Here is a 17716-nt window from a genome sequence, read left to right on the forward strand (position 1 = left end):
AATGGAAAGTGTCTGGACTTTCCAGACAGAAGCCGGGGCTGGGGCTCAGGATGGGGGCTGCATCCACGGCCCTCAGGAGTTTGGAAAGACAGAAAAACCCAACAAACTGAAAAGGGGTGACAAGTGGGGGGAGAAGGAATTCGGGGCTGGGCCCCTGGGCCCATCCACCCCGGGGCGGGGGGGGGGGGGCCGGGGGGAACAGCGGGTACTTCCTGCTGGGGGGGCCTTGGGGGGGGGGGAAGGCTCAGGGCCCAGCCTCCCCTCTCAGCCTCTGGGCCAGGGCCTGGGCCCAGGGAGGTTCAGCCCCGGGGACAGGGGGGTCCTTTGGCCTCAAGTGTTGGGGGGGGCTGCCTCCAGCCCACCATGACGCCAAAAGTGAAACGAGGTATCGTGTGTTTGGATGCATGGATGCTGTGTGTGCACACCTGTGTTCGTGGGCGGCAGGGACCACTGATGAGCCAGGAGAGAGTTTTGCAGAGAACCTGGGGCCGGGCTGAGTGGGGCCACGCGTCCGGAGGAGACCCGGGCGGCCTAGCTGGAGGAAGTGGACTGGGCCAGGGTCTGGGCTACCACCTCTCGCCGGGGCCTAAGGGATGCTATGGGCATGTCGGTGTCTCCTGGGTGTTGTCTCTCTGCTTCTTTATGACTGGGTGTCTATAGATTTGTGTGTCCTAATGAATATCTGTCTCTGCTTTCACATGTCCACGTGGAAATGTTCGCATTCTGCATCCACCTGCGGCCGCATCTGCCCACATCGGTGTTTGCCCATGGCCACATTTGCTAGCCCCCCTGCTTCGGTCTCCTGTGATTATCCACGTGTGTGTCTGCATGTCTGGGTCTGGCCCACGAGCTCCTGAAGGTGTCCGGGGCATGTCTCTGGGTCTGTCAGTGCTTCTGTGTGTCCCTGTGGGGGGTGTGTGTATGTGTGTGTGTGTGTGTGTGTGTGTGTGTGTGTGTGTGTGTGTGTACGCACGCGTGCACACATGCCCCCGCGTGTCTTCGCGTGGCTGTGTTTCTCTATGTGGCCCCGTGGACCCCCGGCCCCCAAGTCCTGCTCCCTGCCCCTGCCCCAGTTGGTAAACATAACCTGCCAAAATATTTTCTTTTTTTTTTTGTCTTTTTTGTGTTTTTTTTTCAAGTTCAAGAATCCCCAGTAAAAATTCTCCACGAGGTCTTTTTTCCCTTTTTACAAAAATAGAGTTTTTCTTCCCCTCCCACCCCCCCCTTTTTTTTCATTTTGTTTCTGTTTCCAGCCCCTCCCCCTGCTCCTCACACTCCATCCAGGGGCTCTGGGCCAGGGATGCCCACACCCCTCCTCCGTTTCGTTTTGGGGATTTTTAAACCTGTTCCCCCTCCCCTCAGGCTCATCTAGGTGTTGGGGAGGCCTGGGCAAGGGGGTCTGGGTGGGCACCCCCAGCGTCCCCACAAAGCCATCCCGTGGAGGGTGGTTGAAGGTGGGGTGGGGGCACATCTCTGCTTTCTTTTTAGCCGAAAAAAGAAACAAAAACCATCGCCATGAACAAAACCAAGACGAGAGAGTGAACAGCCCAGCCTGGGGTGGGGGCAGGAGGACGGGGTGGGGGACCCCCAGGCACCCCCCATTCCCTGCAGACTCTCCCACCCCGAGTGCTCACCCTGTGGCTTCCGCAGGGACGCGGGGCCCTCGTGCCGTCGGTGGTCTGCCTGCGCTGTCTCTCTCGGGGCCCCTCTCTCTCTCTTTCTCTCTCTCTCTGCTGCCCGGGGAGGGTGGGGAGGGCGGGCGGCGGCGGCGGCTCAGGCCTTGTGCTGTTTGCTGGTCTTGAAGGACACCTGCAGCACGCGCTCGCCCAGGCGGTAGCCATTGAGGCTGGCGATGGCCATGGCCGCTTCGTCGTAGTTGGTCATCGTGACGAAGCCAAAGCCCTTGCACTTGTTGGTGGTGAAGTCGCGGATGACCTTGACGTTGGTGACCGCCCCGAAGGGCCCGAACAGCTGCCACAGCACACTCTCGTCCGCCTCGGGCGACAGGTTGTACACGAAGATACACCAGCCGGCGCCCGCCGCGCCCCCCGACAGGCCCACGCCCGCGAGGCCGCTCATGCCATCGATGGCGATGGGGGAGAACCTGGCGATGAGCGACAGGGGACTACTTTGGGGGTCACGCGGGCTCTGCCCTGACCCCCGGCACACCCCTGAGCCCCTGGGACCCCTGACACCGGCCGTGCCGTGACCCCTGCGTTGTCCTGACCGTGCCATGGCCTCATGACCTCTGCCTCTGACGCCACCTGAATCTCCATCCCCCCCTGTAGCCCTGGCCTGACTTCCGACCTGCCCTGAAGGTCAGGCCCTCCCCCACAAGCCCTGCCTGGAGCCCCCACCTACACCCTGATCCCCTGACCCCTGAGCCTACGGGAGCCTGGCCCCTTCCCCACTCCTGACCAACTGCCCCTCTCTTGGCACACTTTCCCCCCACCACCCCCACCCTGCCACCCCTCCTCGGCTAGATGCCCACCAGGCGGGGAGTGCAGCTGGGGAAGCACCACCCTCCATGATAACGCAGTCCGCTGCCTTCCTCTGCCCCTTACCAGCTTTTTCCTGCTCGGATTGTGTATTTAGGATCCACTCCCCTTTCCCTGCAAGGTTTGCTCCCTGCGGTGCCCCAGCTCAGAACAGCCCCCGAGCGCCGCTGCCGCAGCGGGGAAAGTTTGTTGACTGACGGAGGGACCGAGTGAATGAACAGGATTGGCTCCACCCTCGTTCCTCACTGCCTCCCTACCTTCCCAGGCCTCACTCAGCTCAGGGGGAGCCCCGGTGGGGAGGAACGGCTTGCTCACTGGCACTTGGTCATGTCAGAGGTCTCACCAGGGTCCCCGTCACCCCTTCCCCCTTCACAGCCCTGTTCGCTGTTCCTGTCTCCTTCCCCACTAGACTGAGATAATGAATAACAGTAACAATAATCACAAGAGCGGCTACCTTTTATTGAGCGCTCACTACGTGCCAAGCACTGTGCTCAATGTCATTTCGACTCCATGAGAGACCAAGTCTGGCTGAGCCACGTTGGGTCCCCAGCCCCGAGCCCAGCACCCGGCACTCAGTGTGTGCTCAACGGCTCTCGATGCAGTAAACACAGGGAACCCTCCCAGGGTCAGGGATGTGGACAACGTCGTGCGGCCCTCAAGATCCATCCCAGACTAGGGGCTGAAAGGGGGTATTCTGTGACCCTCAGCAAAGACAGTGGCAGATGGAACGCAGACTTAGTGTGGGAACCCGGGGGCATGGCCATGACCAGACCCATGGCTGTGACCCCCTTCCCTGGGCTGCAAAGCGCCCTGGACAGGCCCTCCCAGGCCCAAATTCCATAGTAGCTCTTTCTAGGCATTTACTAGGTTCCACAGCCCCTCTCTTAATGGACACGCTACTCGCAGACGCCAGACAGGGGGGCAGACGCAGCTAAGCGGGCTGTCCCAGTGGGGGGGCGGGGGAGAGACGCACTGGGGCAAAAGTCCAAGGAGGGGCAGTGGGGGGCTGGGGGCAGCGGGGCGGGGGCACTGTTACCTCTTGACTCCGTACGCCATGTTGAGCAAATTATCCAGCCTGTGGAAGCAAAAAGGGTGGTCACCCGTGGCCTCCGGGCACACCCCCAGCTGTGACGCTGGCCGGGCCCCGCCTGACTGCCCTCCCCGCCCCCCCCCAGCAGGCCCGCAGCCCGGCCCTGCCCCCACCCGCCTGCTCCCCGCCCGGCTGGACACCGCCTGGCACGGAACCGTGCTCACTCGGGCACTGCCTCTCGCCTGCCCTGCCGCTGCCTGGCCTGCACCCGTGTCCTGCCCTGCCCAGCCCCACTCGCCTGCCCCCACCCTGTGGGGCTCAGGTCCCTGGAAGGGGAGGTTCAAGTCTCTTTGGGGCAGTGTCTAGTCTGGGCAAGTGCCTCAGGGTCCCTGTTCGTAAAATACAGGCAAGACAAGCTCCGTTCTCATGAGTATAGATACCTGGAGGCACACAGTGCGGGAGGCCCATCCCCAAGGGGGGGGGGCAACCAGGTGACCGTAAAATACTTTTTTTGTTTTTTGACTCTAAAATTCTTAACACTGAGGGCGCCTGCGTGGCTCAGTCGGTTAAGCATCTGCCTTTGGCTCAGGTCGTGATCCCGGGGTCCTGGGATCGACCCCCTGCATTGAGTTCCCTGCTCAGCTGGGAGTCTGCTTCTCCTTCTCCCTCTGCCCCTCCCCACTCCTGGCTTGCACTCTCTTCCTCTCTCTCTCTAATAGATCTTTACAAAAGATAAATAAAACTCTTAACACGGATAGTGCCACTCATAGTGCCCTGCATACGTTGAGTGCCTGCTGTGTACAAGGGCTTGGCCTCAGCATCTGACTGACTCACACATTTCCCCTTTGCTGCCCTCAGTGGCCCCAGCGTGTGGACACCCTCCCAGTGTCCTTCTGCCCTGCGGGAATGGGGTTCAGGGAGGGTGGCTGTAGGCTTGGGCCCCCAGCATGGGGGTGGGGTCTAGGGTGCCTGGGGGCGGGGTGGCAGGGGGTTTACCGGAAGCGCTGTGTCTGATGGTGCAGGGGGCCTGCGTAGCGCCGGGCTGACGACTGGTAGAGGTGAGTGAGCAGGGCCTGCCCCGTCTTCTGACTCGGGTTGTTGGCGAACTTGACGGTGATGGGCTCCGCCGCGCCCAGTGGCTTCTGCCCATTCAGTCCTTTGATGGCCTCCTCAGCCTCAATCCTCTTGTCGAAGCGGATGAATCCCACACCCCGAGAGACGCCTGCCAGGGAGTGAGGGCATCATGAGGACCCTGCCCCGTCCCGTGACCCCCTCACCCATTTCTCTCCCTGCCATCTCCATTTTGGTCCCACCTCCATGCCTTTGCCCAGTGCCCTGCCAAGTTAATCGTCCCCAGCAGCCTGACCTGTGACCTGGTCCACCAGGATGCGAGAAGTGATGATGCGGCCATACTGGGAGAAGAGTTGCTCCATTTCTTTCTGGCTCATGGTCTTGGGGAGTCCACTGACATACAGGTTAGCATCTCGGATGGATGCAGAACTGGGTCGGGCATAGGACACCTGGGGGGGACGGGCAGGTGGACAGAGGTGAGGGGAAGACCCGTTTCACAGATGGGGAGAGTGAGGCCACGTCCTGACCACCAGCGAGCGGCAGAAATGCCTCATCTGTTCACTCAATAAATCTCTCTCAAGTAGTCTCCATGGGTGGCGCTGGCCAGGGCTTGAGGGAGGGGACACGGCTGTGGCCGATAATGTGGCCCGGCCTACATAAAGAGGTGAGGGAAACCTGTTGCTGGGCCCCAGAGGACAGATGTCACCTTGAGGACCTCGAGTCCCTAGCTCCTGCTCTCACACCATACATTCCGTCAACATGACATTTCCCGCTCCTTTGGAAAGTGAGCTCGGGACTCTGGCCCTTCTCTTTCTGACCACACTGGGGCCCTCAGGGTCACTCAGATCTTTAGCTGCCAGCTTGATGCTGATGACTCCCAAATGTCTGTCCCCAGTGTGGGCCTGAACCCCAGGCAGCATACCTGTGCGAAACCTGCCTCTGGGCGCCCCCCGAGGTCTCACAGGGGATCACACTCAGTGAAGCTGCATCCAGCTCCCAACCGTCCCTCAGCTTGCTCCCGTTCAGTAACAGTAGCTTCGTCCTCCTGGGTGCTCAGGTCCCCAGCCTCCGTTGTCCCTGATGCCCATCTTTCACACCCACATCTAATCCACCATCGATCCTTCCTCATTACCTGGAATCCACACACTTTCCCCCACTTCCACTGCTGCATCCTGGCCCACCTGCCACCCTTGCTCACCCAGACCAGTACAGCAACCCCACTCCCACCCTAACCTCCCCAGGCTCTTTCCTCCATGGCTGCCAGAGGGCGCCTGTGAGCAACTGAGTCAGGGCACATCCTTCCTTTGCTCAGAACCTTCTGTGGCTCTCACCTTCCCCGGAGGAAAAGTCCTTCTCACAGCCCACAAGGCCCTGCACAACGTGCCCATCACCCCATCCCCTCACCCGCCTCTCTGCCCAGAACTGCTCTGTTTCAGCCACACCAGTCTCCTCCGTGTTCCCCAAACACACCAGGCACACCCCAGCCTCAGGACCTTTGCTCCGGCTGTTCCCCTCAACCTGGAACACCCTTGCCTTCCTTTCTTCTTCTAGTCTCAACTGAAATGTCCTCCCTGTCCTCTTCCAACTGAATTTGGTTCCCTGCCCCTACCCCCCCCACCCTCAACTCTCTCCAAGCACTTCTCTCAGTGGTGAATTAGCCACGTTTCAGTACGATCATTGGATTTGTGTCATTAATTACGGTCCAGCCCAACAATGAAACTCTCTGCAGCTGTTTAAAAAATGGTGGACGTGTATATTTATTTTCCAGAAACAGTGGTGAGTATTGTAAACTGGGGGAAAGAAAAGTCCATTTACAGAGCACCCGGTTGTGTGACCCCATCTCATTGTGTGCTTATCCGTGTCCTGGAAACACAGTCTGGAGGGGCTGCCCCCAGATGTTAACAGGTTGACCTATAGCTGGTGGGGGTACTGGGGGGCACGAGCTTCTCTTTCCACTCATTTCTGCTGCTGTCTATTTTCAGTATCCTTCTAAATTAACCTCTGGGTAGATAAGGGTCATTATCAAAGGTCTGCCTTTTGTTTGCTGTGGTGAGTGGTGGGGGCAGAGCACTTCATTAGAAACACTAGTTAAAAAACTAACAAAAGGAGTACCTAGGGCCAGGGGTGGCTCAGGGTGAGGGCACTCCTGAGCTGGAGGTAGAGGGGTCCTAATTCATGCAATTGTGCACACCTGGGGTCCTCCAAGGAAATAAACACAAACACAGCAGCTGCTCTTCTTCCCGGGTAATATTAATTCAAAATCACAGCCATGTACTCCATGGTTTCCACTCTGTCCCACGGGGCTGTGAGTTTTGAGGGGTGAGGGCTTGTTGATGAATCAGAGTTAGGGGTGAGGGGAAAACAAGCCTCAGCTCCTGGGTGGGCGTTTGGGGTAATCAGGGGTCATTTGAGGCACCAAATAGTTCTTTGGGGGTCTTTCCCAGCCCCCCCAAGATGGGGGCTGACCCAGGTCCCTCAGCTGGGTGTGGGCTCGGCCACACCCCCTCACCGGGACATGACGTGGGCAAGGTCTGCCAGAGCACCCAGTCGGGACCAACCATACGACGGTGCCGCCCAGGCAGACACACAGACACACAGACACGCACACACAGCCATGAGGCCCATGAGGCCGCCCCGTGCCACCGTCTTGCACAGCCTGGTGCCTACACCAGCCAAAGGGTGACTCAAGGCTTTGAAGACATTCCCAGAGGCCCTGGGGGTCTTGGATAATTACAGTAAGAGTCGCAGAACCACACACCTGTCACCACTGCACAAGCCCCCATCCCGAATTGGGCGCAGGTAGACCCACCCACACAGCCCCACCAGGTCACAGTGTGTCACAAAGCACCGGTGCAATAAACACCGCGTCCCGCAGGCACATAGTGACACACCCCAAGTCTGTAAGAGCCAGACTCATGTGACGACAGACACACAGTCACGGAGTCCCACAAACACGATGGCTCACAGCACAGGTACCACACACACACACACACACACACACACACACACACACACACACACTGCATGGCATGCATACAGTGGCCCTCTGGATTTGTCACTCTCATGTCCCAGGGCTTCTGAGTCTAGTTGGCCATGGAGGGACCCGTTAGGTCATGACCTCATCCTCCCCAACAACGCACAATGGGAAGAGGAAGAGATTCCTGCACCTCTGTTCCCAGAGAGAACGGGGGCCAGATGGGCACCCCTAGCTCAGCCTCCCCCAAGGTTCCAGAGCAGATTTGTGGGGCGGAGTCCAGACACCCCCAGGCAAACCTAGAGAGGGGGGTTTCCATGGCGATCCCCCCCCCAGGGAATCTGGGCTAGCAGAGTCCCAGCTGCAGCTGCTTAGAGGGGAGGTCATGGGGGGAGGGGCGTTGCACAAAGGTGGGGGAGGGCTCACCCCTAATCCCGCCCTCCCAGACCCTAATTAGGCTCCAGATGGCAGATGGGCCCCCACTCCTCCCCCATTTCCATGACAAAGGCAAGGGGGACTGCCCACCAGACCCTGGTCACTCTTCTACTGCCAAAGGCATGGCTACCTCCCTTAGCCACCAGAGAATGAGGAGCTGATATTCTCACTGACAAATAAGGAAACTGAGTTTCAGAGAGGCAGAGCCACTGGGCCCTGGGTGCCCAGCTAGGAACTCTTGGGGGAGAGTTTGAACCACTCAGGGGATGAGCCATGGAGAAGGATAGGTGGCAGTGGGGAAAAGGGTGTGTGGGAAGGGTGGGTGGCTGTAGGGGTTGAGTGGCCATGAAGGGGGCAGTCCAAGAGGGCGGTAATAAGGGGGACTGGGGACAGTTGCAGATGGGCAGTCATGGGGGATGGGCAGCAGAGGGAAATGAAAGCACTAACCTTGATGGTCTTCGTCTGCAGTTTGAGGCCGTTGAGGGTGTTGATGGCTTTGTCTGCATCGTTGGGATCAGAGTAGTTCACAAACCCATAACCGAGGCTCTGCCCTGTGGGCAGGACCAGGATGATGACCTCCCCAGACCCACCAGTGTCCTCCCAGACCCAGTCCTGAGAGGCTGCCTGCCATCACTCAAGGTTATGAGAATCAAGAGCCCCACCTTACTGTTCCCTGAGAGTACTACCTTGTCCCCAGGACACCTCAGATCCCCCAGAGTCCTGCCTGCCCCCCATCACTCCTGAGATACCCTACCAGGGGTCACACCTGTCTCCCCATCACACCTCAGATCCCCCAGGGTGCTACCTGCCCCCGTCACACCTATACTCCTGGGACTACCACCCCTGTCCCCTCCCTCCCCAACTGCCAACAGACACACCTGTGATCTTATCCCGAACCAACTTGCAGGATTCGATGTCACCAATGCTGCCGAAGAGACTCTTGAACTCGTCCTGGGTCATGTTCTGGGGCAGGTAGTTGACGATGAGGTTGGTCTTGCTGTCATCAGTGGCTCCGTTTGTACCAAGGAGTGGCCCGTTGGGCAGGGCCGGGCCGGCCGGGCCCCCCGCCACCTGAGACTCCATGGCCCCGAGTATCTGCTGGAGACAACAGGCCACACCTGCTCACGGCCCAGTCCCTACACAGGCATCAGTGGGAGCGAGGGGGGTGCTCAGTGGTGATGGATTAGCCATGTCTGACATGGGCTTAAACATGGAGAGAGGACAAGTATTATTCTAATAATCCCTTCCACTCCTTCAGCATCAAGCAAGCACCTTATGTGTGATTTTACTGTGAAAAATTCCATATATAGATGCCATGTACGTCTGTTTACTATGTTTGCCTGTTTGTCTAAAATCAGTCTGTGAATTTCTAGAATAATAAGATGAACACTTTTGTCTTCAGAATAAGAAATGTAATATTTTTATTAGCTTTGAAGTCCTCATAAGCTCCTCCCTGACCATGTACTGCCCTTCTCCCACCAAAGGGAATTCCTATCCCAAATGTGTTAACATTTCTTTTGCTTTGTGCATAATTTTCCCACTAGGCATTTACACCCCCCTCAGTTTTTCCACTGAGCTATTTTTTATTATTTTTCAAAAATGTATTTATTTGAGAGGGAGAGAAAAGAGGGGCAGAGGAAGAGGAAGAGAGAGAATCTCAAGCAGACTCCCCCCCAACCCAGCACTGAGCCTGATGTGGGGCTCGATCCCATAATCCTGAGATCACAACCTGAGCTGAAATCAGGAGGCAGATACCCAACCCACTGAGCCACCCAGGAGCCCCTATTATTTTTTTTAAAGATTTTATTTTTAAGGGGCACCTGGGTGGCTCAGTTGGTTAAGCATCTGCCCTTGGCTCAGGTCATGACCCTGGGATCCTGGGATCGAGCCCTGCATCCTACACCCTGCTCAGCGGGGAGTATGCTTCTCCCTCTGCCTCTCCCCCAGCATGCGCTCTCTCTCGATTAAAAAATAAGGGCACCTGGGTGGTTCAGTTGGTTAAGCGTCTGCCTTCAGCTTGGGTCATGGTCCCAGGGTCCTGGGATCGAGCCCCACATTGGGGCTCCCTGCTCGGCGGGGAGTCTGCTTCTCCCTCTCCTTCTGCCCTCCCCCTGCTTGTACTCTCTCTCTCCAATAAATGAATAGAATCTTTAAAAAATAACAATAACAATAAAAATAAATAAAATCTTTAAAAATATATTTTATGTTTAAGTAATCTCTACACCAAATGTGGGGCTCAACTCACAATCCTGAGATCAAGAGTTGCATGCTCTACTGATGGAGCCAGCTAGGTGCCCCTGAGCTATTTAAATGTATAACATAATAACACCAGCAAATAATGACAGTTTTATTTCTTTATCTCCAATCTATACCTGTTATTTATTTTTCTTGTCTTATTGCAAGGGATACAGTGTGATAGTGGCTTTTTTATTCATGATGTTAAAGGAAATGTTTTAAAACATTTCACAGCTAAATTTGATTTTTGCTGTGGGTTTTCACTTATGAATGTTTAATTTTATTCTTAGTATCCTAACAAGATTTTTTTTTTAAAGAATGGATGTTGAATTTTATTTAACGTTTTTTTCCTATATCCGTTTTTTAATAATTGACATGTAATATTACATTAGCTTCAGGACTCAATATTTGTATATATTGCAAAATTATCTCCACAATAAGTCTAGTTGACAACCATCATCAAATATAGTTATAATTTTTTTCCTGTGATGAGAACTTCTAAGATCTACTTCCTTAGCAATTTTCAAATATATTCTACATCTATTTTATGTATAAGGACTACACAGAGAAGAATTTTAAAGCCCCATCTGGGCTCAGCAGGAAACAGTGCTGGGATTATCTGTCATGGGCCTGGGAAGGTAAAGTAGCCAGCATTTCCTTAGGTATTCTTCAGTGTCATGGTTGGCAGATGGGTTGCCCTCACTTGAAAAATCAAATTGATTGGTGGGGTTTTCCGAAAGGGATGAATTAGGAAGGATTAGAAGCCATATTCAGTTTCAGAGGAGAGATCACTGTGATTGATTAGTAATGTCTTTGAGGCTACAGAATTAGAAAGAGTCAGCAAGTACACTTCATCTCAGCCAGCCCTGACCCAAAGTTCAATACCATACTTGTTCCCAAGTGCTGGAGAGTGTGCCAGGCACAGTGCAAAACCCACTACATGCAATGTTTTTTTTTTTTTCTTCTTCTTATTCACAACCACCCTGAAAAGAGAGCTTAATTTCCCCTGCTTAACAGATGTTATGAACTGGATGCCTGTGTCCCCTCAAATTCATATGTTGAAAACTTAATCCCCAATGTGATGGTATTTGGATGTGGAGCCTTTGGGACGTAATTAGGTCACGAGGATGGAGCCTTCATGAATGGGATCCATGTCCTTACAAAAAGGGACAAGAGAGGGGCACCTGAGTGGCTCAGTCAGTTAAGTGTCTGCCTTAGGCTCAGAGGTCATGGTCCCAGGGTCCTGGGATGGAGCCCCGCATTGGGCTCCTTGCTTCTCCCTCTTCCTCTGCCCCTCCGCCCAGCTCGTTCTCTCTCTCTCTCTCAAATAAATAAAATCTTAAGAAAAAGGGGGGGGGACAGGAGAGAGATGATCTCTCTCTCCACCATGTGAGGACACAGCAAGAAGATGTCCATCTGCAAAGCAGGGAGCAAGTCCTTACTAGGAACCAACTCAGATGGCACCTTGATCTTGGACTTCCCAGCCTCCAGAAGATTTATGAGAAATAAATGTTGTTTAAGCCCCCCAGTTTACAGTATTTTGTTAGAGCAGCCTGAGCTGACTAAGACAGATGAGGAAAGTGAAGTTCAGCAATGTTTTAAAAATTACTAAAGCTCACGCAGCTTATAAACAGCAAAATGGATTTGCACAGGAGATTTTCTGATACAGTCTGTATTTTCAACTTCCACTGCCGACGGAAGAATAGTGCTAGCTCTAACATTTCTCAGCTGTGTGTCCTCGGGTAGGCTCCATAATGCTTCTGGGCCTCTGCTCTGCTTTGCTGCAAACTCCGAGTTATTGGCATAGTTACCCCAGGGAAGGATCTAAAGCCACACGTGGGTGCAGCTGGAATGCATTCTGGGATCAGGTCTGCCATGGGCACGATCAGAGGAAGCAGCTTGTCATGTCTGCCATCCTTGCCTCGTAATACCTGCTATTAATACTGGTCCTGCCCCATTGACATCTTCTGTGTGCTTCCAGGCATCATTTCACTTATTGCTCCCAATCATCTTTAGAGATAGCAACACATTCTCCATTTTATAAGGGAGGCAACCGAGCTCAGAGACGTTGAGTGATATCAGTGGGGAATTCGATTTCAAACCTGGCTATGTTGGACTTCAGAGCTGTTTTTAATGACAGTGACCAATGCATGGGGGAGCTCTGCCACCTTATAGGTATGTGTCCTCAGGGATGATCTTGGCTCTTCTTTGAGCCTCTGTTTCCTTTCCATGTATTCTTATTAAGGGATGGCACGGAGGTTCAACTCCCCTGCATCTCCAGTTGGCTGAGAGTGGCTGTCCGGGGGCTTCCGGGAGAGTTATTCTGAAACCTCATCCAGACTGAGCAGGAATACACACTGGGTTGATTAACAATGTCTGCCACAGGCACCTGCCATAAAGCGAGAATGCATGCTACAGATCTGTATCCAGTTTCATAAGGTTAATACTTTACCGATGGCCATGTATCAAGGCCCTGCTGTGTGCCAGACAAAATCCTTTATGTGAAAATTTCCGGGCAATTCTTCCAACACTGAACATTATGGGACTCTTTTCTTCATTTACCAGAAGAGGAAACTGAACCTCAATGCAGGGGTAGGGATTTACACAAGGCTGGATAGCATGCAAATGGTGGATCAAGAATTCAAATCCGGAGCTTGGACATCAGAGCCTACTTTACTAAGAAAAAAAGGCAATAATAGTAAAAAATAACAGCAAAGTGAAACTGAGCCCCTACTCTACACCTAGCCCAGGCATCACTACATTTAAACCCACTTTGTTGGCTGAGTATACCCATTCAATTCAACAAACATTTACTGGGTGCCACCGTGTGCTGGCTTCTGGCTCCAACCTCCTCACTGTGTATCCTCTAACATTCACACTGCCTCTCTGGGCCTTGGTCCCTCCACTAAAGATACGGCACCGAGATTCCCCACGCACAAAGATGGATTCTGAATTCCCTTCTGGGCTCGGAAAACTAGAGTTCTGTGACTGGTTGGTGATATCTGCTACAGGAGAGCCCCCCTGCCCCATAATTAGCAGTACACAAAACACTGTTTCAGGACACAGCAGGTTCCAGCTTTGGAACCCCTACTATGTGCCAGGCACTGTGCAGGTGCAAAGGTTTCACTGACTTCCCACAACCACACTGAAAGCTGGAGATCATCTTCTCCATTTCTCAGATGGAGAAACTGAGGGTCAGAGGGACCTGTGATTTGCCTGGGAGTGACCGGCGGTGGAGGTAGTGATGAAGTCTGACTACTGATCTGATTATCCAAGAGCCTACAGAGGCACCCCAAATGTCCTCAACTTGGATGGAGTTATAAGGTAATTGGGATCTTGAGACCCAGCCTACTAATCTTCCCAGCACCCCATCTCCTTCCCATCTGTGCCAGAGCTTAGCAGGATCAGTGTCGCGTTTCCTCTGCAGCTCAGCCGGCTGAGCCGCTAATAGGGATCGGATTGGTGGAGACCACACCCGCCCGGCCCCAGCCCACAGCAAATGCGTGGCCTGGGATGACTCACGGATCACAGGGACCTTGGAGGGCTGTCCCAGGTCAGGAGTGGAGGAGGGAAGTCAGAGGGGAGGAAGGTAGACCCAAGACGGTGAGGCAGAGACCAACTGGGAGCAATGGAACCTTCCCTCCCAGACTCTCCAGTTCTTCCTCTGGATCTCTCTCTCTTTCTGTTTCTCTCTTCCTCTTTTCCCTGCTTCTCTGTCCGTCTCTCCCCTCTGAACCCATCTGTCTCCCCTCCTTCTCTCTGCCATTCTTTCTTCAACTCTTTCGCACCATTGCACACACACGACATATGGATTTTGCAGGGAACACACCAGAGGTCACTTGCTCTGTAGACCCTCCTGTGACTGACCCCTTTGGCCCCAGTCACAGTGATAGATGCCTGGGTACTGGCCACAATAGGGCATTGAATGGCTATGCATGGTAAGGCTGGGCTACCACGTGGTGCTAACTAGGCCTCCCCCTTCTGGGCCCTTCTCCCCCTCACGGTCTCAATTTATCCCCTCACTTCCTCCCAGCCTGTCCCTATGGTGGACCTCTGCCTGAGTGCCCTCCAGGGGAGTAACCAGGCCTTCCAGGGCTTCAAGGCCCTTGTGTGACCTCTGACCACACCCTCGCCCCTTTGTGCATCAGTTTCCCTCTTTTAAATGAAGGAACAGATCAGAGGAATGGAAGCTGGACTGCTGTGGGGGTTCTGGGGGTCGTCAGGAGGCTGCACTCACGTTCCTGCCCCTGGGTTAGCAGCCTGAGGCCCAGAGAGGGGAGGGAGCCTGCCTAAGGTCACACAGCAGGGAAGTAGGGCCTCTCCGGCCTCCTTTCTCCGAGCCAGGTGGGCGGGTCCCAGGGTCCCACGCAGGGAGGGAGTGTTGAGCATCCCTCCACCCACTGTGCTCGCCACGACTCCAAGAAAAGGCCCAGAAAGAGACACAGTGCACAGAGACACACACACACACACAGACCGGAAAGACAGTAAGTACGGAAGAAGGAGGTCTGGGCGCTGGGACCAGACAAAGGACGCGCGGCGGCGCGGGGAGCGGAGTCGCGCGGCGGGGGCGGGGGTGGAGCCGGGGTGGGGCTAGGACTGGCCAGCCCCGCCCCCGGGATACGCCCGGGTTGCCGAGTGGAAATCCGAGGGCTCGGGCGAGGCCGGGCCCTGGGGGCCCCAGGGGGCGGGGTCCAGATGGGCGGGGCATGGGCGTGGTTATACAGGGCGTGGCCGGGCGTGTCCGCGGGCTCGGGAGCTGACCAGCTCAGTGGTTGCTGAAAGCACCGGGAGTGGGGCGAGCGGCGCGGGCGGGCGGGCGGGTGCTCTCAAGGTCACCCCGAGGCCCAGAGCCTTGGCGGGGTGGGGCGCCTGGACCTGGCCTAGGAGACATCCCTGAGCTCCTTACCCCATCCCCCGTGGGGCGGGGGCCCAGGAGTCAGGAAGCACCCCCCCCCCACCCGCGGGCCCTCCTCTCCCCTCCCCCTTCCCGAAGCCTGAGGCGCCCGCGCGAGGCTACGGCCCGCTAAGAAGCTCCGAGAAACAAAGGGACGCGGCAACAGCGGCGGCGGGCCCGCGGGGCCTCCGGGCGCGCCCCCTCCTCTCCCCTCCCCGCTTGCCGCAAGGTCGACGGGCTCGAGGACGAGACGCCCGGCTCCCCGGGCGCGGTCAGGGCCCGGGGAGCGGATCCGACGCCACCCGCTTTCCCGGGGTTCTCGGGGACGGCTTGCCGCCTTGTCCTGGCCCAGCACCAGTGATTGGGGCCCTGCGTTTGCCTGGGCGGCCTGCGGGGTCCGGGCCTGGATGGAGAAGGCATCCTCCGCTGCTGCGGCCCCTCCCCCATCAGGCCTGCTGGAGGGGGGCTATCCCGCCCCCAGGGCGCCATAGGACGCCTCCCCGAACCAGAGTTCGGCTCCCTAAGGCCTCTCAGGCCAGCCTCTATGCGCCCCCAGCACTCTGGGTGCGGCCCAGCCCACTCTCAGGCCCCGAGGCTCGGTCCTACCCCCCCACCGGGGCCTAGCTAGGCCTGGTCCTACCCCCCCCCCCCCCCCCCCCCCCGCCATCTCCGCGGAGCCTGTGCCTAACCGCTCCCCAACCAGGTTCCATCTCAGCGACAAGGGAATACCTACAGTGACCATTCTTGTGTGCCCGGCGGGCGCGGTCCGTGTTGAGGGCGGCTCCGGGGGTCGTGCACTCCTTGGGGGGCGCTCGATGCTCACGCCGGGGTCCTGCCCGGCCGGCCTCTGGCGCGGCCGCTGCAGAGGTGTAGATGAAGGCGGCGGCTCCCTCGAGGGCCGGGGACGGGCCCGAGCCCGAGGACGCGCGCGCGGATAGCCGGGCCCCGGGGTGGCCTGCGGGCGGCAGGGGATGGAAAGAGGGAGCGGGCGCGGGATTGAGAACGCCCCCTGCGCGGCCCCGCGGGGCCCGGGGAGGTTGCGCTTCCTGACAGAGATCGCGGCGCTCTGCCTTTCGCGGCCGCCCCTCGGCCGGGCTTGTCCGGTCCTGGATGCTCAGTCCTCTCCCCTCGCCCGCCCTCCCTCCCACCCTCCAGCCCGCGCTGCGCGCTCCGCGCTCTGGGCCGCGCCGCCGCCGCCCCCAGCCCTTTATAGGAGCAGCTGCCAGAGCCGGCGTCGCTTATTGGCTGCGGCAGCTAAGCCCCGCCTCCTCCCGGCGCCCGACGGCGCGGCAGGTGGAAGCGAGCACGCGCTGGCTGGGACTCCGCACCCCCAGAAAGCACGCCCTGGGGGTTCGGGTTGCCAGATTCGGGCCCCTTTGCCCCCGTGGACCCTGCTTCCTGCATTGCCACCCCTTCTTGGGCGGGCTTTCTGCCGGAAAGACAGGGACGGCTCCCCTCCTGGGTCCAACACCCTGATCTCTTAGAGCGAAGAGAGTGAGGAGATATCGGTGGCCTGATTGGACGAACTTCCGGAGTTGCTGTCCACCAAGAAGACTGGAAAGGGACGAGGAACCAAGATTTCTATAAGCAGAGACCAGGTCCCCAGATTTGGGGGCAGCAGGTGTAGGCTCCCAAGACCAGTGGAAAAAAGTGGGGGTGGCAGGGCCTCTCATCTGCCTGCAGAAGGAACTGGGACCCTGCGGCTTTTGAGTAGGCTAGGTTCAAAAGGTTCGTTAGAAAGGTGGGGACTGGCACCCCCCCCCCCACAGTGCAAGGGCACTCAGCACTTATCCAAGGGGAGGGGGGTGAAGACGTTTGGGGCTTAGAATTCCAGGCCAAACCCACTGGCGTCCTGCTGTTCCGGGAAACCACCGGGCCTTCTCAGACGCCATAAATTTTGGGTGGGTGGATCTGTTGTATAAATGTCCTGACTTTCCAGGCTCGGGATTGGCCTGCCTGTGGAGTCACGCTTCTTCTCAGCTAGGGGTAATCTGGCTTCTCTCTTAGGCAATAGCGGTTGGTGCAGCCTCCTTTGGTGCGCGGGCTCAAGGGCACGTTTACGTCGGGACGGCTATCAGGCGGGAGGAAATGTTCTCACTAGGGCAGAGTCGCTTTCGACTGAGACTTCAGCACCACAGACAGCAGCCCGACGGTCTGGCCGAGGACGCTGTGGGCTGGGTAGCACCAAGCCCTTCGTCCGGGAGTCGCAGCCTCCACCGTATCCTCGGCCCTGCACGCCCTTTTAGGTTCCAGACTGTCCGAGAATGCCATCAAACCCAGCGAGGAGAGCCTAATTTGACCAATCAGGGACTGCCCTCGAGAGAACCAATTGCGGGAGGATGCCCTCGAGATTGAGCCAATGAGAGAGCGCGCAGCAGAGAGCGCTGCCACGCTGATGGAGAGAACAGGCCAATCACAGTGGCCCGCCCAATCAGGGCGGTGGCGTTGCAGGTCCCTGGTGGCCCCTCTTGGGTTTGCCGGGGCGACCTGGCTGTCGAACCTAGAGACCCCGAGCGAGGGCTTCTTCCCCACCCCGTGTTCCTCCCGGCTCCTATCGGATTGCAAATTGTGCCTGCGCC

The 17716-nt window shown here is 56.9% G+C and overlaps 1 protein-coding gene across 4 annotated transcripts; it reads right to left on the reverse strand.

Annotated features, from left to right (window-relative positions):
• Positions 1-1594: 1594 nt before the first annotated feature.
• On the reverse strand, positions 1595-16257 carry ELAVL3 (ELAV like RNA binding protein 3). 4 transcript variants are annotated; one of them, XM_073887661.1, is made up of 7 exons: positions 15871-16257; positions 8887-9103; positions 8456-8559; positions 4895-5048; positions 4525-4750; positions 3535-3573; positions 1595-2125 (listed from the first exon to the last, which is right to left on the reverse strand). In XM_073887661.1, exons 1-7 carry the CDS (start codon positions 15877-15879, stop codon positions 1774-1776), a joined length of 1101 nt encoding a protein of 366 aa, XP_073743762.1. In that variant the 5' UTR covers positions 15880-16257; the 3' UTR covers positions 1595-1773. The 4 variants fall into 4 exon arrangements, with proteins under 4 accessions (XP_073743762.1, XP_073743763.1, XP_025719034.1 ...); XM_073887662.1 differs by having other exon boundaries at positions 1595-2104; positions 8887-9106; XM_025863249.2 differs by having other exon boundaries at positions 8887-9106.
• Positions 16258-17716: the final 1459 nt, after the last annotated feature.

The sequence above is a fragment of the Callorhinus ursinus genome, unplaced genomic scaffold, assembly GCF_003265705.2.
Source record: "Callorhinus ursinus isolate GAN/ISIS: 27379988/994484 unplaced genomic scaffold, GSC_fseal_2.0 scaffold82, whole genome shotgun sequence".
Taxonomy (NCBI): Eukaryota; Metazoa; Chordata; class Mammalia; order Carnivora; family Otariidae; genus Callorhinus; species Callorhinus ursinus.